This window comes from Plectropomus leopardus, chromosome 17, assembly GCF_026936395.1.
Source record: "Plectropomus leopardus strain MGB_pleo_1.0 chromosome 17, ASM2693639v1, whole genome shotgun sequence".
In the NCBI taxonomy this organism is placed as follows: domain Eukaryota; kingdom Metazoa; phylum Chordata; class Actinopteri; order Perciformes; family Serranidae; genus Plectropomus; species Plectropomus leopardus.
The window spans coordinates 4,296,933-4,323,173 of record NC_142192.1 but is presented as its reverse complement, the minus strand read 5'-3'; the positions used below and the strand labels follow the sequence as shown (position 1 = coordinate 4,323,173).

The window sequence follows — 26,241 nt, the reverse complement described above, 5'->3', positions numbered from 1 at the left end:
GTTATATTTTGACGTTTCCGTCTCCGGCAGACATATTGCTTACAGGAGCAAATTCTGGGAAGCTAGAGGAGAGAACGGATTTAAAATTCATTCTCATCTTCACGACTCGATACACTCAAACGACATAGGACACAATGGGTAAGCTGTTTGGTAAATCTAGTGGACATATTTGCGTTCAGGCGGTAAAAGGTTGGGCTGTGTCATCGTGAGTAATGATTATGAAATCCTCACCCCTTTCACTATTTTTTAGCTAGCTAGTTAGCTAACTCGTTAGCTAGGTAGCTAAATGTAGTTAACGACGTAGTAGCGCAAGATGAATCATTATTCAACGCCAGCTTACATGCTTTATATTAAACAGTCACCTAAATATGAAGGACCACGTTTAATTATATATCAGCCGACCTACGAGGTGAACTATCTTAATTCCAAACATAGAATACAACCGGTGCTATTTGTTAGCCAACTTAAGGAAACTTTGCTAATAGCTAACGTAACTACGTTAGCACCGCGCTGTACCGTCATTTGGTAGGGTGGGAAGACAAACGTATAACTTGACCCGGGGCTAAAGCTATCGAATATGTCAAGACATTGAAGTATGAGCAATGTCAAAGAAACACTCACCAGTCTCTTTGACCCCCATGTTTGGTTACATTACAGGTGTTGCTAGCGGGAACGTTAGCAAGCTATTGTGGTGCTAATGCTAAGCTAGTGCTCTTAGGAGGTTTCGGCGTCTTAACGTTAGCTTTGTGTTCGGTGATATCTCTTGAGAAGGTCGGTTTTGACAAGTCAGTAGCCTGTCAACGACTCTGTAAATGGTTCAAACTACCACTCACGAGTTGACACAATCTCGCAGTCGTATATGTTAGGCTCAGATTTGTATACGCAGCGGTTAGCGCTAACGTGAGCTTAGCTATGTTAGCTCTGTCAGTTAGCTTTGTTCTTCGAACCTAGAGAAATGCCATGTGAATAGAAATGTCTCAAATTCGCTGTTATACTACTATTGGATGGTTTGAAAGTAACGTGAAATAAGAGAGCTACTAAATGCCATTTGAAAGGAAAATGTGACATATTTAAGAGCTTGCTAACATGAGTGAGCAATGATTTTGGCATTTGCGGCAGCACACTGTACAACGAGCTTATACATGTGACACCCAGGGGTCCTCATGTTTTCCAGACTATTCCCGCACGGTGTTATGCTTGTTTTTCCATCCTCAACATTCGTAATATACAGTGACAGTACTGCTATAAAAATATATTAATCTATAAATACGCCTGACAGAGAGGCAGGGACAGTCCTCAGCGCACAAAGTGTCCATGACCATCCTGCTTCATTACACATGTCAAATAGAAATAATACATACCAAAATTAGGTTTGACCACAAACGTGGTCATTCTGTCTATTATTGTAACTGGAGTCCTTCTGCGTCCTCTTTCAGGCTCCATTAATTTTTTATACATTGGAAAATTATCCTTAACTTGAATCATGATGGTACTTGATATGTCACAAAACAGGGCTGCTATGCTTCTCTTCGTGAGACTAAATCAATCAGCTTAATTCACTATAATCCCACACAGAAAAAAATGATGCTATGTAACCATGCAGATAGTTTGAGATATTTTTGAAAAAGTTCTGTCAACACATTGCAACAGAGTGTTCCCATTCCCCATTGTTTTGGGGTAGAGGCTGAAATCTCAGTAGCAGCTCACCCAAAATCTTAGCAAATAAATCTGTGAGTGCGGTTTAATCAGGATTCGCACAGATTCTTAGAAAGGCTTTAAAGGCACCGAATTAAACGAATTTAAAAAAAAAAATAAGGCCATTATTGGTACTGAATTGCATTAAAAATGTTCAGACATGGGGATTTGGATTATACAGATAGTTATATTCTGATTTCTGTAAAATCTCAAAATAAATGGTAACAACTAATTAAAAAATATAATAATAATAATAATAATAATAATAATAATATTGATAATAATAATTTCCCAAATCTCACCTCTAACAAACATTTGGCAAAATTGTCCTTAATCTTATGCTTAAAAAAATGTTGGTTCAAGTTTTGTTTTTGTTTTTTTTCATCAACTTTGGTCATTGTAAAAATGTGTCAAGTTTCATTCTCAGTGGCATTAAAAAACCTTATTGTAAATTTACTTACTGTTAATACTAAATTATTAACTTGCCTTAGGCTGTAGAAACCCTGCTATATACCACTTTGTGTAAGTTGAAACATGATTTTTCTTTCCTAATTTGAGTCCACAGATACTTAAACAACAACTTTCATCTACAGACTTCTTGCAGTAGGTAGGGTATCCCCTGAAATGCCAATGCAGACATGTCCTCTGCAAGGCTATTTCTGTGCCATCCAGCCCCAACAGCAAACAGTCGGTGCAGTTCCCATACAGCAGCTGATCTAACTAACACAGTACAGATATGAGAGCATCCAGCCCCCAACCTGTGCCTGTGTGCCGTCCACGCCTGTGGCTTTACCATCTGGACACATTACACACATGCGTAAGCTTTTTATGACGCTGACTGTGCTAAAGCCCTCTAACCATAACATGACCTCAATTTGGGCCACTTGTTCCGATATTTAACCTTGTAAACCCCCGCTGGTACGATGGGGGGCTTTTGGCACAGAAGGCTGGCACCACCCTGTGTTGGTGGCAGGTTTCAATGTTGTCCCCACTTCTCTTTTCTGTCCCCTGTAGCCCCGGGTGACTCAGGGATCTGCCCAGTGCCCTGTTCTGGTGGCATGACTGCACAAAAGCTGAGAATGGGCAGTGTGTCCCGTGTGGGCACCAATTTATGCTAGCTCTGCGATTTAACTCTACTGAATAAATACGTTTGTTCTGCCCGCCAGCTGACTGCTCAATGAATAGCTAAGCTGTGTGTATGTCTGTGTGTGTATTTTTAGGCTGTGTTGTCCAGTTTCTATGAGCTTGTTTATACAGGGCCTTTTTATATATAGACGTGTGTACATGTGGTGTCATCATCACGGCCTATTATTAGAGATGTCAAGGGGAAACAAATTTGTCTGTCACATGTAAGCATGTCACAGTACAAGAAATGTAGTAGTTGATACCAGTATCAGTAAAATTCTACCATTCTCTATACTCTGTTCAATGAAAAGCAAAAATGAAACAATGTAAATATCATGTACCCCTTTATGAAAAACATTTAAGTATAATTAACTTAAACTGCTATCATTATTCCTGATGATCCACCTCTGACACAAAGTTTTAGTCTGTGTTGGTTCTCATAGTATATTAATACTGGGTCCCCACAGTCATGGAAAACCTAGAAAAGTCCTTTTGTAATGAATAATGAACTTGTTACAATAATCTGCAAAAGATTACCTTTGCTTAATGTAATGTAGTTGCACATTTGTTTTCTGAAGCTATTAATGTTGTGTAGCTCTAATATGTGTTGATGTGTGATGTTTTTTTTAACCATCATCTGCATTTCTTCATTGTCTTCCTATGTTCTGTCTCTTTTTTCATGTATGCCAGCTAGCTGAAATTATGTTTGAATAGAGTGTGAATATGATTTATTTGAAAAATGCCAGGCAAGGATGGCAAAAAAAACCCCAAACAAACAAAAAACAAACAGAACATACTGACAGTTCATCTTTGTGGTAGGCTTTTTGCCTCGCCCCTCCTTCAGTGTGATTTGATGTCTGGGTAAGAACTGAAAATGACAAGTGTTTGTCGTGTCTTACCCAAAGTTGAACATTTTTTAACTCTCAGCAACCAGAAAGAAATGCCAAATATGCAGTGTTGAGTGCAGAATAGATGCTTAGTGCCTTGTCATGCAGCTGGTGTTTGTAGCAAAGTATAAAAATGCAGTGCTACCATTGAAAAGAATTTAAAACAGAAAAAGAAGTTCTGGTCTGGGGGACATAACGCTTTTCTTTTAACAAGAAGAGCAAAGTTGCTGATGAACCTGGTAGGCGTTCTTCTTCTTCCTTTGGTAACAGCAGACAAGTGCACTTGTAAGTCTACTCGCTGCCCAGTCAGGTCAGAAAGAATTGCATCCTCGGTACCTATAGCAATTGAAATCTACCACCTTTTCAGAACTTAGACATCCACTTGGTACCTAAGTATCTGTTCTTGTGATATCTCTTGTCACCTACACGGTGCGCATGTGAGGTTCAGCTTGGATAAAACAAATGTTGCACAACTTTGTCTCCTATCTGTGTCTCATTTGTGTTTCCCTGTGTCTGTGGTCCATCAGAGCCGTCAGCCAGTCCGGCCAAAGATAACTACAGGATGAACCGCTACAAGAACAAAGCACTGAACCCGGAGGAGATGAGGCGCAGGAGAGAGGAGGAGGGCATCCAACTCAGGAAACAGAAACGAGAACAACAGGTATCACATTGACCTTGTGCATCCCACTCATCACACCCCTTGTCTCCCTGCTTGAGATCTTGTCAGTACACAATCTATGTATATTGGACAGTCTACCTTCATTGTGTCTCTGTGGGCTCTGACAATTTTTTAATCACAGCTTTTCAAGAGGAGGAACGTGGATGTTCTCAATGAAGAGGAAGCGATGTTCGAGAGTCCACTGGTTGACTCTTACCTCAGCTCTCCAGTTACAGTGAGTGTGTTTTCTTATACTATTGACAAAACATAGGCAAAAAGAGCTTCGCACAGGACCATAGGGGAGTCTGTCAGTAGGCTTACATGCGCAGTTTAGTCGAGCTACAGTCATTAGCTGTAGCCATTTAACAGGAAAACTTTTCTTGTCCCAGTGTACAAGCACCGGGGGAGAATCGATATAATGAAGGAATTATGTCCAACTCTGCTACATCTTTAGAATATTTTCACTTCTTTACCTTGCCGTAAAACAGCTCTTACCAAAGGGGATTTGAAGCAGTTATATCAAAAACACCAAACTCTACTGTGAAAAATAATCCTTTTACTCCACTGAACGGAGTAGCTGCTGCTCTACTGCTGCCTCCATCAGCTGTTGTGGAAGGTAAAGAGGAGACAGTATTCAAATATAGTGAACACTTAAACTGATATTGTTCTTTTGCAAGTGGCTAAAATATGTTTTAGCAAGCGAGTACATCGCTTAGCTTCCATGCCACTGTTGTGGGACTGCACTTTATTTGTCAGAGGAGGGAGGTGGCTAGGGTGTGACTTTTTTATTTAAAATAAATATAAAATACAATACAATATATCAAGTTGAAAGTACCTTACCGAAGCCAAAATTAACAACACCTAACCACCAAGGTAGGCTGGTGCAGTGACTAGGAGCACGTGCAGGACACAGAGAAAAATTAAAGTTCTACTGAGGTGTTTACATGACAGAATAGCTCAACTTCCAATCAGATTATCTGGGTGTGTTTGTCCAGTTTCCAGAAATTTGATTTTGTCGGGCTAACATGTTTACGTGCATTTTAGAAGTCCGATTTTAGTAGGCCTAACACAAAAATTCGACCTTTTCTGACATTATGTAAACCTACCGAGTGTTGCGTGGATCAAGTGTTGACAGTTGGTGTATGTGATGTTGCAGGAAGGAGTCATTACCAGAGACATGGTTGAGATGCTTTTCTCGGAGGACCCAGAGCTTCAGCTCGCCACAACACAAAAGTTCAGAAAACTACTTTCCAAAGGTATTTATTGTGTTCTCACTATGACTCTACAACAGTTGTGGTACCAGTCATGAGGCCACCGTGGACCAAACTAAAAAACTCACCCTCAGTTTGACCCTTGTTCATTTCAGAGCCCAATCCACCTATTGATGAAGTTATAAACACGCCCGGAGTGGTGGAGAGGTTTGTGGAGTTCTTGAAGAAGAGCGTCAACTGCACACTACAGGTCAGTTTTTAATCAGTCACTTGCACAGTTCAGACCACCCTCAGTACTCGGAGAGTGTGCATAAGGTTTACATTTAATATCTGTCAGGGGACAAATGCCAGTAAAACTTGTGTCTCATGGAAAAATCAGGATGTGTTACCTGCTATGTAGGCTGGTAACTCTTTCAAACAATATCATATGCACATTCCATTACATTAAATACACAAACTGTAGCCCCATTTACACAGATTTTTTAAGCCGCTATACACTCTATCTGATGATAAGCAAGTCAAAGCCAGACAACAGCTTTGTATTTGCCCTCATATCTCTCTGCGTCTTTTATGTTGGCATAGATACAGCCAAAAGATGTTGCGGAGTCAAAAGTTTTACACCACATCTAATGAAGCAACAGTGGAGAAGGTTTTAATATTGTAGACTACCTTTAAATATTTTAGACAGCAGTGATCTGTGTGGCCATTATATACATCCCGACCATATGAATCCCGGCATGTGGACAGAGAATTCTTTTCACTATATTACATATTAATGATCCATTCCGTTCCACCTTTTTAAAATTTTTTCATCGTCTCCTACGGTCATATCTCTGTTGAACTATGCCACACTGCCTTCACGATCTCTGGTGGTACTGCTTTGCTTTGTCTGTATCTGTAAGCTTTCAGAAAGTGCACATAAACACGGATGAAAGGAAAGCAGAGTGGGGCATCCAGTGGCTCAGTCGATAGAGCAGGCGCCCCATGCATGAAGGAAATGTCCTTGCTACAGCGGCCGTGGGTTCAACTCCAGCTCACGGCCCTTTGCTACATGTCGTCCCCTCTCTCTCCCCCTTTCACGCTGTCACTCTGTCCTATTCAATAAAGGTAAAATGCCGAAAAAAAAAATCTTTAAAAAAAAAAAAAAGGAAAGCAGAGTATGGACAGAAGGGCTTGTCCATCTCCGTATGTAATGCTGAGCATAAATGGGCCCTTACTCTCAATGTTTCTGACTCTGGAGTTGCTGCTGTGACAAGTGCATCAAGTCCGGTCTGGTCCGGTGTTTGACTTATTATTGAACCAGTTTCAATAATTTTTACACCAGACCAATACTATCTCCTATGCCAAAATTGTTCACTAACATTAAATGAATTGAAATGACCATTTGTTGAAGCGACCTTTTGTTCCAAATAGGATCCTAAAGATTCATTTAATAAAAAAAACATGTTCAGGGCGCAGGATCCACGGTAAAAGATGTTTAAAAATAATCCTTTTTCTTATGCCATTTTGTGCCCCTGCAGTTTGAAGCAGCATGGGCACTGACCAACATAGCATCGGGCACATCCATGCAGACAAAGACAGTGATTGAGGCTGGAGCAGTGCCAATCTTCATTGAACTACTTAACTCAGACTTTGAGGACGTCCAAGAACAGGTAACACACAGTGTGACTGGCATGATATGTTGTGCCCATCATGACTGTTGGTGTGTATGTTATCTTGCCTTGTTCTCTGTACCAGTCCATTTGTAACAAACGTTTGATGTGTGTGTTTTTCTGCAGGCTGTGTGGGCCTTGGGTAATATTGCAGGGGATAGTGCAGTGTGCAGGGACTATGTGCTGAACTGCAACATCCTTCCACCATTATTAATGTAAGCCCATCCTCTTTGCCTCTGTAGAGGGAATACTCATTCACACCTCTAGCTTTACTACCTAGGATAACATGTTTTGAATACAATCTTGTGGACTCAGTTTTGCTTTTCTTTGTCTTTTCAGGCTTCTGACCAAATCCACAAGATTGACCATGACAAGGAATGCAGTGTGGGCTCTGTCTAATCTCTGTAGAGGAAAAAACCCTCCACCTGCTTTTGAAAAGGTGACGTGGTTTTTCTAAAGGCCACACAAAATCGCTTTGATAGTAATGCTTTCATTTTCACTGCACTGGAAAAATGTTTTAAATATGAAAGTCGAAAAAGCTTGGACGTACGATCAGGTGCTGAATAAAGGCCGGATTTGTCACGAGTTAATGCACTGTCACTGTTGAAAACCTGGGTCTACAACCGAAGTTTGACAGTTTTGCTAAACCACTGAAAATAATGTAGATGATATATCTGTATGTAAATAAGTGTAATTGTAAAACATGGTTGTCAACTTTGAGCTCAACTGAGTGGTTGCGGCAATATTTACACTAAAAATCCAAGCGACAGTGCAGGAGAAGTGCTGTAATTTTAAAGGATGTTTTTTCTCAAGTTAGTCACCTTTTAAAAAAGGAGTTCAATAATCTCCAGTCAACAGTTAGGTTCAATACACTCTGAGCCAAAATTTTCTGGTCAACAGGGCCAGAATTCACAGCTAATATTTGCTCCTGATATAGTCAAGTTAATTCTGTAGTAGCTATATAGAAATTCTATCGCTATTATAAAAACCTTTGCCAACTTGTTGAAAGAAGTCATTCAGTCTGAGAGGTGAAACCCCCGTTAGGAGAAGGGTCATACAGTACAGGTGGTCTACCTGTGTTTATTCATTCAGACTAATAGTAGAAGCTGGTTGATACTAGAGATGGCCATTTTAAGTAATTTTCTCCAGAGCCATTCTCTTTCACTGAAGCATAGCGGGGGTAAGTGGGGGAGCGGCGTCCGTCTTTATATACAGTATATAGTGTGCTCGGGCTGACTCAACAACTGAACTCTAGTGCAGAGCAGTAGTCTTATGATAAACAGAGAGAGAGCAAAGTGATACCCCGCAGGCAGCTTCAAAATAAAACCAGATGTAACACTTTAAATAGTAAAAAAAAATAAATAAATAAATATATATATATATATATATATATATATATATATATATATATATATATATATATATATATATATATATATATATATATATATATATATATATATATATGTTCATATATGTGAGGTTGGGCAGTGATTAGTTTTTACACTGAATGAATCCTGACGCCCAAATTGAGAACTTGAGTACTCCTGCCCATCCCTAGTTGATACTAGGTCATTACTGAAGGATTTGTTTAAACTAACTGCAAAGGTCACAAGTATGTGTTTTTGAATGCTAATACCCTATAATCTCATAACAATCACTGTTAAATTCCTAAACAGTATGTACATGCAGACATTTTGCTAGTGTTTTCCTGTTGAAGTATCAGTCCTCAGTAAACAGAGGTGCTTGAAGTTTATGTTGTGAATAATAATAGAGGCTTGTGTGACAGTGCTGACATATTGTTGAGGAACCTTTTGCTCAGTGTTTATATTTTGGTGACCTTGAAAATGTTGCCAAGCTGCATTTCCCTCAACTGCTTCTTCAAGTTTGACTTGATGTTTGTGTGTTTGTTGAACTCATGTTTTTTCTCGTCATAAATATGCGTTCTGTCTGTGCCGTCTAGGTGTCACCCTGTCTGCCAGTGCTGTCCAGGCTTTTATTTAGCAGTGACCCAGACTTGCTGGCAGACGCCTGCTGGGCCCTGTCCTACCTCTCAGATGGCCCCAACGACAAGATCCAGGCTGTCATCGACTCCGGCGTCTGCAGGCGCCTTGTGGAGCTCCTAATGTACGTTCAGCCACTCTTTCTGTTGTCTTTGTTCCAGAAAACATGACCTGTAAATACTTAAAATTCTCTTTGGAACCTCTCTTTCTGCAGGCACACAGACTATAAGGTGGCCTCCCCTGCACTGAGAGCTGTAGGAAACATTGTCACTGGAGATGACATTCAAACACAGGTGAGAGGAACTTCACCTGAAATTTGACACTGTGTAGAATGCAGTGCAGTTCAACAGTGCTGCAAACTACATCTTCCAAAATGGTCACAAATAAAGACAATTGTATTTATTTAGTTTTTATAACTGATGGTGAACCTTATCATGCCTCCACGCTGGCAATAGCATTTTATTTTCGGGTTTTGCATACGTACCTAGGCGTGTCGCATTCTTGTGAACACTAAATCTTACCTCAGCTTAAGGACACCTTAAGGGAATTACCTTAAATTTGGCACAAATGTTCACCTCGACTCAACAATAAGCTGATTAGATTTTGGCAGGCAAAGCTTTAGGTCACTCTGAACTTTCATCCGTCTCATTATAGTGAACTTGATATCTCAAGATTGCCTTAAGGAAATTTTAAGGGAATTTTTGAAATACTGATGAAACACAATTGCGAGATGACTGCATTCCACTGAGTAATGTTATGCGACTTCCCCACTCATGATATTGTTCCAAGTAGCAATGGCGATGGATGTTCAAACCATTAGCAGCTTTATTTCTATTGCACCCACCGCACCAGCTATCATTATTTCCAGTCAAAGGCTACGTAGGTGTTTTATGCGAGCGATAATGGAACGGCAAGCTCCTTATACGTGGGAGCAGCCACGTATGAGGGATTTCTGGGAGCTGATAGTCCACGATTTCACAGAGGAACTGTGGATTCAGAACTTCTGGATGATCTGCTCTACTTTTTGTAGTAATATGCGATGCAATAACAGCTCTTTTAGCACCTGCTGCATCATGAGGGAGCCAGTTCCTACTGACAAGCACTTAGCCATAGCATCATGTGACCCAGAAAAGCATAAAAGTGTTACCATTACAGTGGGTTTGTCGAATGACCTGAAATACCACCTCATGTGAGCATAAAAACTTTTGTCAATAAATGGTTGTTTTTCGAGTCCATCGAAATTGACGTATTTCTGTTACGCAAATTTTAAATTTGCAATTTTATTTTGCGCAATTTGAGGGTCAATGGAAACCTGCGTAAAGTGACCCTGCATCCATGTCATTCTTTTGAAAGCAATATCTTAAGAAGGCCTTGAGGGAGGTTAAGGTCACTGTGACCTCACAAAACATGTTTTTGTCCATTACTCAAGATGTAAAAAAAAACATGGATGTAAATTTAAAGTTCAGAGGCATACAACCATGTGGTGTTAATTCTAGTTTTTTTATAAACTGTGTGTAAGACTTTGACCTATGCTTTTTCTGTTAATAGGTGGTGTTAAACTGCTCAGCCCTGCCCTGTCTGCTGCACCTTCTTAGCAGTGCTAAAGAGTCCATTCGCAAAGAGGCTTGCTGGACCATCTCAAACATCACAGCAGGAAACCGAGCACAAATACAGGTAACACTTCTGAACCCCACTATCTGACCTTTTTCTCCAGTAATTGTGTGTAGTCATGGCAGCAGAAATCCTTATTTAGGTGTTTTTGTATCGTTTCATAATAATGATAGAAATTTCATAATGAATGGCTTTGTTATAGTTTGCTCATTAAAAGGAAAACAAATATTAGTAATTGTATCTATGATACCCTCTTTACTGCAGATTAAGTCAATGTTGAAATGTCAGCACTCAACTATTTCAGACCTTGTATGATCACAGTAAGTGGTGTTTAGTCCGTCCTTAAGTAGTTGTTGTTCACTTAATGTTCTAGTTGTGCTTCTTAATAATTCTGTGCCCTTTTCCATAACTCTGATTCATACAGCTCTGCTTCTTGTAAAGAACACATTTTTTCTTGCTGTATCAGCGGTTTCATCTCAGCTTTAATCATCTAATCTGAGTCTGTGCCCAATACTAGAACAACCTTTTATTACTGCCAAAATGATTAGTAGACTTTTACATACAAGGGCTAGTTCTAACAACAGCTATATTTAAGTTATAAGCATTGTGACAGTATTTACATTAGTATTATTCAAAGTATCTATAAGTCCAAGTCTTTAATTATATGTTCCTATACTTATAAAGACATGCCTGTTTTAAGAAATGTAATTCCACATTAGGGTTGCACAATTAATCAAACGTTAATCGTGAGCATGATTTTGGCTTACCTCTGTTAAATGGTACATGATAGACTGCGACATTAACATTTTAAAATGTATGCTGTGCTAATAGAAAACTCTGCTGCACATCAAATTAAGTACTTCCTAATAGGCTTGGGTGGTATGTAATAATTTGTACTTTATACCTTCCTGAAATTTCACCGGGGTGTACGGTATAAGACAGTATAAATGTGAGGCACGACTCACTTAAAGCTTTTCAGACTAATAAATACACAAGAGAAACCCATTAAATGTTAAACTGAGAAACACAACTGTACACCTTTTGAAATCAACTTTCTCTCTGTCACTGATGACTGAAAGGCTTACTTGCCTCATTGTCTCATCATAAACACTTAAGACAAACCTGATAGAAACAAAATAAAACTCACCCAAACCATCTTGGTTACTCTTGCTAGTAATCTAGTCAGTAAGTCAAGTTTAAACAATCAAAGCTCAATGTAAAAAAAAGCATGCCTTTAAGGCCTTTAACAAGTTTAATAAAGAGAGGAACACCTGTATTTATGACAGTAGTGAAAAACATAGCTTCAGGATTTCTAAATACCCTGGAACACAATAATATCGTGATATTACAACTTCCTAAACTAACAGCCAGCCTGCAGTTTGGATTAGCTGTGTAGCGTGTCAAGGTACCATGACCACAAAATACAACATTGGATTTTTATCCATCAAGTGCTCAATCACAGACTGAAATACCCAGTGCAACACATTTCCATTTGGCCAAAGATATGTGTCCAAAAAAAAAATGAAAAAAACTGTTTTCATTGGGTTGTGTTCTATGGCATATTTATTTTCAGTGAAGTCTTGTTTTGATGCACAGATTTGTTAATAAGCGGGGTTGTAGCACAACGTGAAAGTTAAAGCATTACTCTTTTAATTTAAATTTGAGTAAAAATGAGGGCCATAGATTTGTACATTAGCAGGAATGTAACACAACTTGAAACAAAGGAGCATTGTTCTGTCTATTTAATTATAAAAGTGCAATAAAGTAAATTGTGATAATCAGAATAATCATGATTTATCTTTTTAGCCATAATCACACAGCCATTTTCCACATGAGTCATTGATGTATACTGAAGACCACATACAGTTTAATCATTGATTTCTAAAATAGACACAAAGAGACTCATGGGTCCATTCATTACAGTCACTACAGGCTCATGATACAGTGGCAGACATATGATGGGTTTTACCCTTTCTTCCTATATCCCTGATCATCAGGGGTTTTGTGGAAGGTGAAATGGTGAAGATTTCATAACCATATTGAAGCTGCTTTTTGAGACATGTCCCTGATTTTATATGTTGTTCTGCCCTACAGACTGTAATAGATGCCAACATCTTCCCAGTACTGATCGACATACTACAGAAAGCAGAGTTCAGGACCAGGAAAGAGGCGGCGTGGGCCATCACTAATGCCACTTCTGGAGGAACACCAGAGCAGATCAGGTCAGACTCAGAGTAAATGAAGTGCAATATATTCCAGTATCTCCGCAGCTAATAGCAGGTTTGATGTAGACAAGATTGCCACTTATCTGTTCAAGTACGTTAACCATGTTCGTACCGGATCAGTTTGGTCAACTAAGTGGACTAGTCAGCTGACAGTATGTGATGGTCAAGCTTTTAGTGATCGTCGTGGTACCATGAGAAGGAATTTGTAAAAAACACATAGAATGCAATGTTCTTTTCTCTTTCAATTTTGAATTTTATTGTTGCCTTCAAACACCAGAAACAGCAGTATTAAAACTTTTATATAGATCGGTCACTTACTAAGGATGACAAGAAGAAGACAGTATAAATACAATTGAATAAGCTGAAAAATAAACACAATCCAAACAACAGACAGTGCATATTTAAGAAGACACCTACATACATGGACACATGCATATGTAGTTTAAGTGTTAAAAGTATAGTAAAAGAAGAGGTAAGTAAAATGAGCAAAAGTAAGACAATGTAATAATAATAATAATTATGATAGTAATAATAATCATAATAATGATAATAAATGTATGAGAGTTAGCAAGTTTAGAGTTTGTCGCCTGAAAGTAAACTATTTTCTACTTACTCCCCCATCCTTCCCCACCCAAGCCAGTTGAACAAGGTGCACTGCAGGTAATATTGGAAGAATGCAACATTCCTGACATGTTTGACCTTTATTTTTACATCTGTTCATAAATTAGCAGATTTATTTTTATTTTATTTTTTTATTTTTTTATGCATGATAAAAAGTGAGAAATGAGGCAATATTATGAAATGGGAATGAACAGCAAGGCATTATCTTAAACTGAAATAAATTTAATTAATTAGATTAATTAATGCATTTTTATTTAGCCCTTTGGGACTGAATTTTATGCACATTTCATTCTTAATTTTTTGATAATTTAGGGTGTGTTCATGCATATGGCAGAAATTTTGGCAAGATTGTGTAATTTTGCTGATTTGTAAATTTCCAGCTAAGCTCCTAAAATAAGTCTAAAATACACTACGTAAACAAAACTGTTACATTCATAGTGTTAAGTGCAAAAAATGCACCATAGAAACCCATTCAAACTGTAATTTTTTATCCCACAGCAAATCAAATCAAAGAATAAAAACATGACTTGCATTATATCTGGAAGCCATTGTAGGCTTTTGCCTTGGAATTTCTCATTTTTACTATTTTCTAGGGGTGGAGGAAAAATCGATTCACATAAGAATCTTAATACTCGTTTTTAGTGATTCAGAATCGATTAAAGAATCCTTAACATCAGTTATTCCTAACCCTCTAAAATTTTTATCATTTAGAAAAGCCTTAATAATTTTGAGACCGTTTGTTGGATTGTCTTACTGTTTTTCTCCAGTGAAAGCTGCCGGCTGTGCCGTTCAGAGGGATCGTAGCTCTTTTAGAAGCCTCTCTATCCAGCCCTAGAATTCAGGTGTTTTTACTGGACCTTGTTCAATAAATCCATAATGATAGATCCGATAATGGGTGTCTTCCGTCCATATTTCATTCATATTTCGATGATAAAAATACTTTAGCATCGATGCTAAACGCCATATTGGTTTCCCATGGTTCCTTTGGAAAGAGGTCAGAGGTTTGTTTCAGTCTTCTCCACCAATTGGAAGACGATCCGACTCTTTGTATACACTTATGTATGCGACTCATGATCTGGAGCAAACTGCACTGTGATTGGCCTAATCCTACGGTAGCTATCGCTCTCTGTTATTGGTAGCGCCTTGTGCATTCGAATAAATGCTGGTAGCCCCTATAATAATAATAATAATAATAATAATAATAATAATGATAATAATGATAATAATGAGACAAGGGTAAATCAGGAGACGGTGTAAAAAGCAGCAGGGCCTCATATGGATGTGAAGTGTCAGGAGTGTGATGTGGACCTCTGCATCATCACAGAGAGGAGCTGCTTTATAGAATGGCACATATAATGGCATACGATGGGACTTTTCTTTGAAAAAGTGTGTCCATTTTTTGAACTATAATCATTACAATGTTTATTTCTTCACTTTCTGATTCCCAACACTTGAAAGAGATGTTTTCTACAACAAAAAAGCTTGTACATAATAAAACCTCCATAATTTCGTACACACTTTGCTTTCATAACATAATGTGCCACTGGCAAAACAGGCGGGAGTAGATCCTGAAATTACACCTCCTATATTTTGAATCGGGAATGGATTTTGAATTGGAAATTGTTTTGAATCGAGAATCGATTTTGAATCGAATCATGACCCCAAGAATCGAAATTGAATCGAATCGTGAGATACTGAAAGATTCACATCCCTACTATTTTCCACCTGATTTTTTTATACCATATTTGGCAGATGGAGAAAATACATGCTATTTCCACTAGGTGCACTGTCACAATCAATGTTACTGCTAATTATTGACATAGTCCAGGCTGTGATGATCAAAAAAATAATCTACTTAGCATGTAGTATATTGAAAATAATTCCTTTTTTTAAATCTAAAAACATAGTCATGTCATGACAAAAATTTGGCATTAAAAGGGTTAAAATTCTGAAGATTAATGAATATTTGACATTTATGATTAGGACTGATGTTGGTCATAAAATTAGAAAATTATATTAATGTGTAAAAAATTTTAAAGCTTGATACTGCAAAGTGCATTTTACATACAGAGCTATACAGGTTTTTGCACTATTAAAGCAACATACACACACACACAAAAAAAAGGTAATAGAATTAGAATACCTGTAGAGCTGATCGTAGCTGTAGCTGTGATTATCATTGGATTATTTTTGTGCTGAAAGAAAAAAATTAAAATAAGCTCTAAGGAATGTTTTTTTTCTATAATTTCTAAGCAGAATAATAGATGTTTATTTGCAATCCCAAGAAAAGGCACTGTAATGTAAATCAAGGAGAGACCTTTCAAAGTAACAATGAGAATCACATCTGAAAATTTGTTTTGTCTGTTTGTGTTTTTTATCTAGATATCTGGTGAACCTGGGCTGCATCAAGCCCCTGTGTGATCTGCTGACAGTGATGGACTCTAAGATCGTTCAGGTTGCTCTCAATGGGCTGGAGAACATCCTGAGGCTGGGTGAACAGGAGGCCAAGCAGGAGAACAATGGCACTGGAGTCAATCCTTACTGCAGCCTCATTGAAGAGGCCTATGGTACTGTACATGATGCCCACACACACACACACACACACACACACACACACACACCAGATCGGTTCTCTCGCTCTCTTTTACGGCTTTCTGCCTCCCACACACACACACACACACATAAAGCAGGGCTTTTGCAGAGCTCCAGACCGTGACTATTTAGTCACATTTTGCAACCATGGAGCACTACTGCAAATACTATTTATATATAAACTGGAGAGCTGTTAGTTAATTTCTAGCTTACAGTGAATTAATTATCATGTTTAATGGCACTGTGGTAAAAGTCTTAACTAAATGAGTGGAAGTGGGGGTAGAGTGAGTGGATAAGGCTTTGTGTTTGTGTCTCTGGTTGAGACTATTAAGTCCAGGCATGGGCAAAGTACGGCCCACAGGCCATATATGGCCCGTTAGGCTTTTTAATGTGGCCTGCCGAACTTGTCCAAATTATAGTAACGATCTCATTCATTTTGTCTTTTCCCTGCAATGTCCACGTTTCCCCAATAGATGGTGTACTACAGACACATTTACCTTTGTTGGAGTGTGGTGTATTATACTCTCTACTTCACATTTTTTCGATAAAAATGAGCGGACCAAAGACAAGAAAAGTTGACAGTGAGTGCCAAGTGTTTAATAAGGAATTGGCAAATATTTTTTCACTGAAGTCCGATCAACTGCTGTATGTCTGATATGCCAAGAAACTGTTGCAGTTTTTAAAGAATACAATATCAGTCGTCACTTTGCCACGAAGCATGCTAACTATGCGAGCAAGCAGTCAACGCAAGAACGAGCGGCTACTACTTAGAGGTTGGCGGCTAATTTACAGACTTTCACCAACAAACTGTGATTCAAGAGTCAAATACCAATGCAACTTTTTTGCTGGCATTCAGATTAGCAAAGGCTAGCAAGCCTTTCTCTGAAGGTGAGTTTTTGAAAGAATGCATGGTAGACACAGCAGGCCTCTTGTGTCTGGAGAGAGAAGGCGAGTTTGAAAAAATCAGTTTATCACGCCGGACAGTGACTCGCCGTGTGGAAGTGATTGACAAAGATATAGCCAGTGATTTAAACAAAAAGGCAGAGTCCTTTAAGTTATATTCAATAGCACTGGATGAAAGTAATGACCTAAAAGACACTGCTCAGCTCCTAATTTTTACCCAAGGGATAAACGACAGTGAGATAATGGAGGAGTTTTTGACCATGAAGTCCCTGAAGGGACAAACGCCAGTAGAAGACTTATATGACCAGGTCTTTACTGTTATCGAGAGAACGAAGCTCCCTTGGAGTAAACTTGCCGATGTCACCACGGGGGTATCGCCAAATTTAACTGGAAAAAACGTCGGGCTGCTGAAAAGAATCCAGGACAAAGTCAAAGAGGAAAACCACTCTTGTGTCCGCTGGTTACGTTTGGGAAAAGTGTTTCAACAAGTTTGGGAGCTGAAAGAGCAGATTAGCTCATTTTTGGAGTTAACGGGGAAATCCGACAAACTTCTTGAGCTGAGTGACACAAACTGACTTTGTTACTTGCTGTGTTGCACTTGCATTTGCTGTGGACATATTTTCAGTCTGATTCCATCTTAAAGGAGGAGTATAACTCTCTTAAACAGAATGACTTTTATGCTTCGCTTAACGAAGCCACGTTTCCAAACCTCCGGAGAACGGCACAGAAGATGCTGGCGTTGTTTGGCTCGACCTACGTGTGTAAGCAGATATTCAGCGTCATGAACATCAACAAAGGCCATCACAGATCCAACACACAGATCTATCCTGATAATTGCCACAACAAAACTCACTCCAGACTTTAACGCACTGGAAAAAAAGACAGACCAACAACACTGTTCCCACTGAAATTGAACGTGAGTTTCTCTGCTGTGTTATGAAAATAATGCATTCGGAAAATAATTTGTTCAATAAGCCACGCATATTCATGCTTTGCTTCCTGTAAAAGGCAAAAACCTTTTATGTAATGGCTTTTACATGTCGTTTATATTAGTTCACACAAACACTCCATCCATCTGCTCCTGGCCCGGCCCCTCTGTCAAATTTCAGAACCCATTGTGGCCAGCGAGTCAAAAAGTTTGCCCAACCCTGATTTAGTCACATTTTGCAACTTGTAAATATTAGTAATATATGAACTGGCGAGCTGTTAGTTTGTTGCCCGCTCACAGTGAATGAATCCTCGCAGTACAGTATCTGTTTAACTGTCTGCAAATGTTGACAACCAACTGTTGACCAAGAGCTTCAATTCCTGAGTCGGTCCTTTAAAATAAAAGCACCATGGGTCCCACTCTGATTTACTTCATTGTAACAATACTGTAAAAATATAAGAGTACTTTATTTGACATGTGTAAAAACCATATTGTATTAAATGTTGTTATTAAGTAGTGTATTCAACTTAATTATATGACAGTAGCTTCTTTATTTAACTTGATTGTAACTGAGGTTCAGTCAATAATTTTGTGTTTAAGTATTTAACTCTAGTTTAAAGTACATTTAAAAATATCGAGATATATATATATATATATATATATATATATATATATATATATATATATATATATATATATATATATATATATATATATATATATATATATAGGGCTGGGTATTGTCAAGAACCTCACAATTCAATTCAATTTCGATTTACTGGGTCACGATTCAATTCGAATTCGATTTGATATTGATCCAGTTGCTTCGATATCGATTCAGTTATGTGTGTTGATGTCAGAAATACCCAGATAATTCATTCGAATACCTTCTGATATGTGGTCAATAAAGCATGCATTATCTGTATTGATTTAAAACAAACTGATATATATATATATATCTTTTCGCGATATGGCCTTAAAATACTGTGGTGTTATTTAGGGCTGCATAAGTGTTTATTACTTTTGTTAAATTTGGTTTGGGCAAAAATGTGCACTTTTCTCTACTTTAAATTTATTTTAGTTTTAATTTTTAATTTATATAGAATAATGAAATGGTAAAATAAGTTTTGGTGTCAGTTTGTTTTAAATCAATACAGATAATGCATGCTTTATTGACCACATATCAGAAGGTATTCGAATGAATTATCTGGGTATTTCTGACATCAACACACATAACTGAATCGATATCGAAGCAACTGGATCAATATCAAATCGAATTCGAATTGAATCGTGACCCAGTAAATCGAAATTGAATTGAATTGTGAGGTTCTTGACAATACCCAGCCCTAGTATTATTTTAAAGCCATATCACCCAGCCCTAACTGCAACTTGAATGGTTGGCAGAGGCACACAACCGCAATTCTGCTTTCTTTGTACAATAAAACTTCCGATTTCAAGTTGATAATTGATCAAAAATACATTGATCTCTAATTCTTCCAGGTCTTGACAAGATCGAGTTCCTCCAGAGCCACGACAACCAGGAGATTTACCAGAAGGCCTTTGACCTAATTGAGCACTACTTTGGAGTGGAGGATGAGGACAACAGTCTAGCTCCTCAGGTGGACCAGGCCAACCAGCAGTACCTTTTCCCCCAGCAGGAGGCCCCCATGGAGGGCTTCCAGCTATAAGCCTGTGCCCCTCTCCTCTAAAATACATCATCAACTCTCTTCATCCCTCCTCATCTCATGGAGGACCCCTAGATGCCTGAGTCAAACCTCCATGCCCTCTACCCCCCCCTTTGCCACTATCCCCGCCTCCCACCTTTACCAGTACCACAAACAGACACACCCACTTTTTGGAGAAAAGCTAAAACTGTCCTGCTCTCCGGCCTAAAAAAATGCCCGCCTTTCTTCATTCTCCTCAATAAGTGGACTGGCTTCTCACAGGGCAGCGTGGACAAGAGGAGAGCACAACACAAACTCCATTACTTAGAAGAGTAAGTGATCACCTCATAGCCCAAAGTGTGAGTCTGCTCTGGCTTCAAACGCACACACAGACATCTTCCTGCCATCTCAAAGCTCTCATTGGCAGAAATGATGGTTTGTTGGTGAATATCTTTGTATCCACTTACATTTTTTTCCAATGGGACATTCCTATTATTATCAGTCCCCATTCATCCCCATGGAAAGTCCCCAGACTGGGGGGTGAGACGTGAAAAATGTCTTGAAGTCTTACGGGGGGGGGCAAAAAAAAAAAAAAAGTTACATGATCCCGTTTTGCTTTACAATTATTTTTCCCCAACATTTATTTATCTGCACCTTTTAAGTGATTTTTCTTTTTCTACACACTTAATTTGCTCCCTGATCCCCCTCCCCTGCCTACGGGCTGATCACTATCATCAATAACTGTCCACCCAAAATTAAGGGTTTTCTTCTGCCCTCAGTCAGATACCCAAGCTAAGAAGTGTGACCCCCCCCCCTTTATTTTTTGGGGGACTAATTTCTTTTGGGGGGGGGGGATGGTGATATGGGAAAAAAAGTGTAAACTCTTAAAAAATTATCTGAACCTAGGAATGGCTCTGGGCGGGTTTTGGAAACGGGTGTGGGTTTTTTAGAGGATATGTCTAAAGATCTAGAAAAAAAAATCGAGGGTGATATAGTTAGAGATCCAATGTTCGTTGTGTGCTGTGTTATTAATAACAATACATTTGAATTATGAAGTGATCTAACTATTAAAGAAGGCATAGCTGGGGATTTAGGGGGGAAAGGTGCCAGCAGCAGCAAACCAAACTTATTTTTTTATTACATGAATTCAAGAGATGTTCAAATTAGGCTGAAATTCCACATGTGGTGCAGACACACATAGTTTTGATTGTCTGATTTCATTGAAGCCTGGTTGCTGCTGTTTAGTGCCTACCCCGCCCCTCTCCCAGCTGTATGTGGTAGGTTTTTTTGCATGGTGTTTTATTACCCTGCGTATAGTCACTGAGCATCCCTGGCCAAACACAGACAGTTGGCACGGAAAGGTAGAGAACAGTGTGAAGAAATCCTGTGACGCACTGCTACACATTGCTCAGCGTTCCTTGTTCCAGCAAAAAGCAGAAACTGGGCCACAACATAATGGTTTGCTGGTGTTAACAGTGATAGTGTAGTGACGGTGGTGGTGTTTTGTATAGTGGTAGAGTTGATATATAACCTATGGCTTTCTATATCGCGATCTTTTTGAGGAATGGGAATGGCAATGGTTAATGATTTTTGCATGGGTCCATTGTGATATGTATAGGTATTGATGTAAATAGCCTATCCTCTGCCTGACGAGGAGAGAAACAAGCAGAGTTTGGCTGGGGATATGTCTCAGACAAGTGACGAGCCTAACTGCAAGCAAAAATTCAAGTATAAATATATATATTTGGATTTTGATGTATTTGCATTATATATATAGTATATATCTCTATATATTTGCGCACACTTCATGCACACTTGCATACAACACCAGCAGACACACCTGTACACACACCTCTCACAGATGAGTGGCTAGTAGCAAGTAAAAACAGTTTCCGTAGCCTTTGAAGTGTTAAAAGTAGTTATTCTGTTTTATTATTATTATTTTCATTTTAAAGGTATACTATGCAGGAAAGTTGCTAAAAAATATATAAAAAATGTATAGACTCAAACTGATGACCCACTAGAAGTGAGAGGAAGTGTATTTATCTGCAGCAACTCTGCCTTTCACTCATATTTTCCGCTTATTTATGTCTTTGAGGCTTCCTCAGCACAGTGCACGTGACAGCGTTTCCCACACATAAATTCATTTGTTGGCGGCCCACCACAATTTAAACAGTTGCTGCCACAAATACATACTCTGTGACCATTCATTAGGAAAGCTGTTGAGATATATATGAGGCCTGAGTGGTATGTAATATTTCATACCTTTCTGAAATTTCTCCAGGGTATACGGAATATGATGGTTCAAGTGTGCCACACCAACAGCTTTTCAGACTAATAAATACACAATAGAAACTCTCAAAGTGTTAAGAAAAGTAATATTCTCACACCTACTTTCCTTGTTGAACAGAGAAATATAACTGTACACCTTTTGAATTCAACTTTTTCTCAGGCGCAAAAGACTGAAGCGCCTTAAATGCCTCGTTAACTCATTAAAAATCCTCAGAATTTAGAAAGGGAACACAGAATGATACAAAGGGACGCACACATTTAAAAAACAAAAACAACTTAAGTTTAACGTCATCAGCTACCACCGCATGTGCTCTCACTTGTGTCAATTCAGGACTTTATAGAAAGGTAGCAACCAGATCGTAAGCACTATGCATCCCGGAGGGGGCTAAAAAAAATTGCAAACATGTAAAAAAAAAAAAAATGTAAGCAAAAAGCGAGGGATTCTGAGGTTGACTTTCATTTTTGGAGGTGATACTGTTTACAAACAGTAACCTCCAATTCCTGTATAGTATACCTTAAAGTTTTGCTTTTCTCCAAAGTGTGAAAATAGCTGTTTTGGCTGCTTTTTGTTTTTCAGAGCACTTATTCTATTTTCTTTATTTATAAAAAAATGTTGCCCTTAGTTCTGTTTTGAAAAAGATTTTCTGTTTTAATGGAGACACTAAAAAGCGATTGGGTGCACACATACTGTAGGTCTCATGGAAACTTTTTTTGTTGTTTCTAGCCACATGACTTATGATGGTTTAATACCGGCCCTGTAAATCTTGGCCGCGGCTCGGCTCTGACTGTGACAGAAGCTGACCTCCGATCAGGGTTCGGGCTTTGTGGATGGAACAGAACTGTGGTTGTGTGATGTTTGACTGACAGGCACTGTGTGAGGAAGAGGTTGATTGACTCTATGACTCTGTCCCTATCTGAGTCTGGGAGCCCGCGTTCTGTGGATTACTGAGGCACACATTAAATCATGGAAGTGTGGACAAAATGATATTACTGTGGACAAAAATATGACAGATTAATCTGTTGATCCAAGTTATTTTATTTACCAAAGTCAAATTCATTTTAAATAACAGGATGTCTTTTCAGATATAAAACAGATTTTTCTATTTAAATTTTTATTTTTTTTTTCAGTATTTTTAGTTATAAACCTCCGGGGACAATGTAGGGTATAATGGTATCATGGGCGGCTATTCCATGCAAGGGTTTAACCCTTTGAAACCTGGATCGACATCACTTTTCTTGTGCTGCATTCAGACAACTTTCACTTTGAACACTTAGCAAATTGGGTAGATTTCATTCAGAAAAAAAAGGCAATGAGCAACTTGTTAAGAAATGTTCTGCAAATTGCAAGTTTAACAACTATATTTAAATGATCATAATTATATATTTAAGATTATTTTACGGAATTATTATTAACTTGAATTTTTTTTCAGGTCATTTCCCTGTTTGTTTTTTACCCTCCCATTCATTAGTTTTCAGTTAATTTTTTTTGTAATTTTACTTATTTCTTGCTAATTTTTAGGTAATTTCTTAAGTTGCTCATTGCCTTCCTCTCATCTTTTTGAAATACATTGCGCCAGTTTGCCCTGGTTTCAGTGGGTTAATGGATGTATCAGTGAGGCTCTGGTGAGTCTGACATGTTATCCACAGAACATGTGTGCTCCCAGTCGACACAAGAGTTCAAATCACGAGTTAATTGAGCATCAAGAACTAGCCTCTACATGACAGACATGTAGAGCAGCATTTATAACTGAAGTCTTCGAGTTCACGGCCAATTCTGTGCTTGGCCTACAAAAAAATGCCAGAATTGCAATGTTAAAAAAAAAATCAGTGCATCAACCAGGAAAAAAATATTTATATTTCTGAAGAAAAAAAAAAGAAAATGCACTCCTATTCACAAAAGTGCCAATCCGACCAACAAAGACTGGAGGTTCTTATGTATCTGTCTTTGACTTATAGATTTTCTTTGTATCTTTTATTTACTTGAATGTGCACACGTTTTGTGCAGAACATTGCTGCTCTATTTTCCTTATCTTTAAAGTTACATTATTTTGCCATTGTTTCTTTGGAAAAGTGGCACACTTTACTGTGGGCACCTAAATGAGGAACTGAATTAAGGCAGTTGAATTGTCTGGGGGGGAGGGTGATTGCATAAAACTGGTCTTTCCAGCTACTTGTCAATTGGTGTGATGATGATCCCCGCAGTCTTCTAATGGTTTTTCACTGTGCATAGCTAAGCTGCAGATGTTTTGGGAATTAAAGACTTTGATGCAGTGAACAGTAGAGTGTAATATTTAGCATTTTCTGGAGGTCTCGGCCTGCAGCCAGCCCCTCTTTGTGCAAAAAAGGAAACTCTGCGCTGATAGAAATATAATAGATTTGGCACATGATGCATACTGTGGACTATCATAGCAGACAATTGTAGGTACTAACCTTATTGTCATAGTTTACCAAAGTTTAGTCACCCTGAAGGCTGGTTGAAATTATTTACTTGATGTCTTGTTTTCAATATTCAATTTATGTGATTGGCTTGTGTTGACCCAGTCGTTACGACTGAGAGATTGCGTCAGGCCATTTAGAACTTGCTTCTTTTCATTAGAAGCTGCAGTAGCTCAGTCCCTTTCTTCTCAGTTTTTTTTCTTCTCAAGTTCAAGTACCGCTTAGGGAAAAATCTGCAAAATAATTCTGAAGACTGCAATAAATATTGTCCAAAATCAGGCACCCCAGAGGCAAAGATCCACCTTCAAAGTGCTCTCAAAGGTGACACTCCTTCCACTGGGTGGAGCTAACAGAGGCGACTACTTGACATTTTTTTCTAAGATAAAATCTGGGATTCAGAAATTGTGCAGTGATTTACATTAAAGTATTATAAGTTAAACTATATGTATGTTCTGATACATTGACAGGGATTCAGATGCAATTCTAATCACTTCTGAGAAGTGGGTAAAAAGCCTCATTAGAACATGTCACAGGAAAAAAAGAAAACAAAATAGGAGGTGAGGATACAAGCCTTTTCTGCTTTTCTTGATCTTTTTCCTGATCAGGATATTCTGGGCTATATTTTTGGATAATTGTGTTTAGAGTAAAAGTTTGTCCTAGTCAGGCTGCATGATCAGGAACCTTGTTATCTATAGGGGAATGAACAGACATCACAAAATATCTCAAATCTGACTTGTCTTCCGTCCTAGAAGCTGTTTATGTCTATATATCAGAATCTAAAGCCATGCTTGGCTTGGTCAAGTAATGTTGTCTACGCTACAAATGTTTACAATGCTACATGTTTGTAAAAAAAAAAAGAGAAAAAAAAGATACTTTTCATATGCCATCACTGACCAGTCCTGATGTATTCTCTGCTCTGGTCCTCTCATTTCTTTTACATGTATTTATTTTCTCTATTCTTGTTTATGATTTTTCATTTGCTCAAAATTACCCATCTTAAACTGTGACCTGACTTGACTTTACCGACGGTATGAATGAGTGACGAGAAACTTATACACTTCAACTGAACATGACACACAAACATGAAAAAAAATTACATACAGGAAACAGCAACAATATTAAAAGTGTAAAGGAAAATATATGAATTTAAAATTGTTCAGTGGAAATACTGTACAAAACAAATAAAGTTATGTTGCAACCCTTTAATGCAAATGTTTTTCTTTCCTCTGGCATGCAACATGCTGATGTCTTTTTTTCAAGTTGGGAACCTCCATACTGGTCAAAGTGGTTTTTTTTTGTATATAGATTTTGCTTGGAAGTCACGTCCTTTGTCTAAAATGACAGTTCTAAGGTGGGTTGATTATAGCCATATTATGTTGTATTTAAATGATACATGTCCTTTGTGAAGCTTAAGTAGCAACATGGCAAAATATGTACTTACACCATTTCTGAGAATTCTGAGGAAGATGTCGTCTGAATGGCAGCATATGTTGCTTCAAAACCTGTATGTACCCTGCAACATGCCATGGTGCCATGGTCTCTAACACCCTCCCTCCCCCTCCTTTTTCCTCTTTAGCCCTGAAGACACGACATCCATGATTTCCAAAAACAATTTGAAATGTGGACTCATCAGACCACAGCACACTTTTCCACTTTTGGTGGGTTTTCTACAGCCTGGGGGGGTCAAAGGTGATGTCCATTTAATGTTGGTTTTCAGCCCTTTGCCTTGTGTGGAGAG

At 38.4% G+C, this 26,241-nt stretch overlaps 1 protein-coding gene across 1 annotated transcript; it reads left to right on the top strand.

The window, feature by feature from the left end:
- On the top strand, positions 1-25,709 carry kpna6 (karyopherin alpha 6 (importin alpha 7)). Its single transcript, XM_042506039.2, has 14 exons — positions 1-138; positions 4,235-4,368; positions 4,508-4,600; positions 5,522-5,621; positions 5,732-5,826; positions 7,097-7,228; positions 7,355-7,443; positions 7,568-7,667; positions 9,192-9,355; positions 9,446-9,524; positions 10,780-10,905; positions 12,937-13,064; positions 16,071-16,255; positions 19,612-25,709. Exons 1-14 carry the CDS (start codon positions 135-137, stop codon positions 19,797-19,799), a joined length of 1,617 nt encoding a protein of 538 aa, XP_042361973.1. The 5' UTR covers positions 1-134; the 3' UTR covers positions 19,800-25,709.
- The last annotated feature ends 532 nt before the right edge of the window (positions 25,710-26,241 follow it).

What these genes read in the sequence shown, in the direction of transcription:
- kpna6 (XM_042506039.2), top strand. An exon ending in CGCCTTGTGGAGCTCCTAAT is followed by an intron (nt 9,356 to 9,445) that starts GTACGTTCAGCC and finishes CTCTTTCTGCAG; the next exon opens with GCACACAGACTATAAGGTGG. An exon ending in GGAACACCAGAGCAGATCAG is followed by an intron (nt 13,065 to 16,070) that starts GTCAGACTCAGA and finishes TTTTTTATCTAG; the next exon opens with ATATCTGGTGAACCTGGGCT.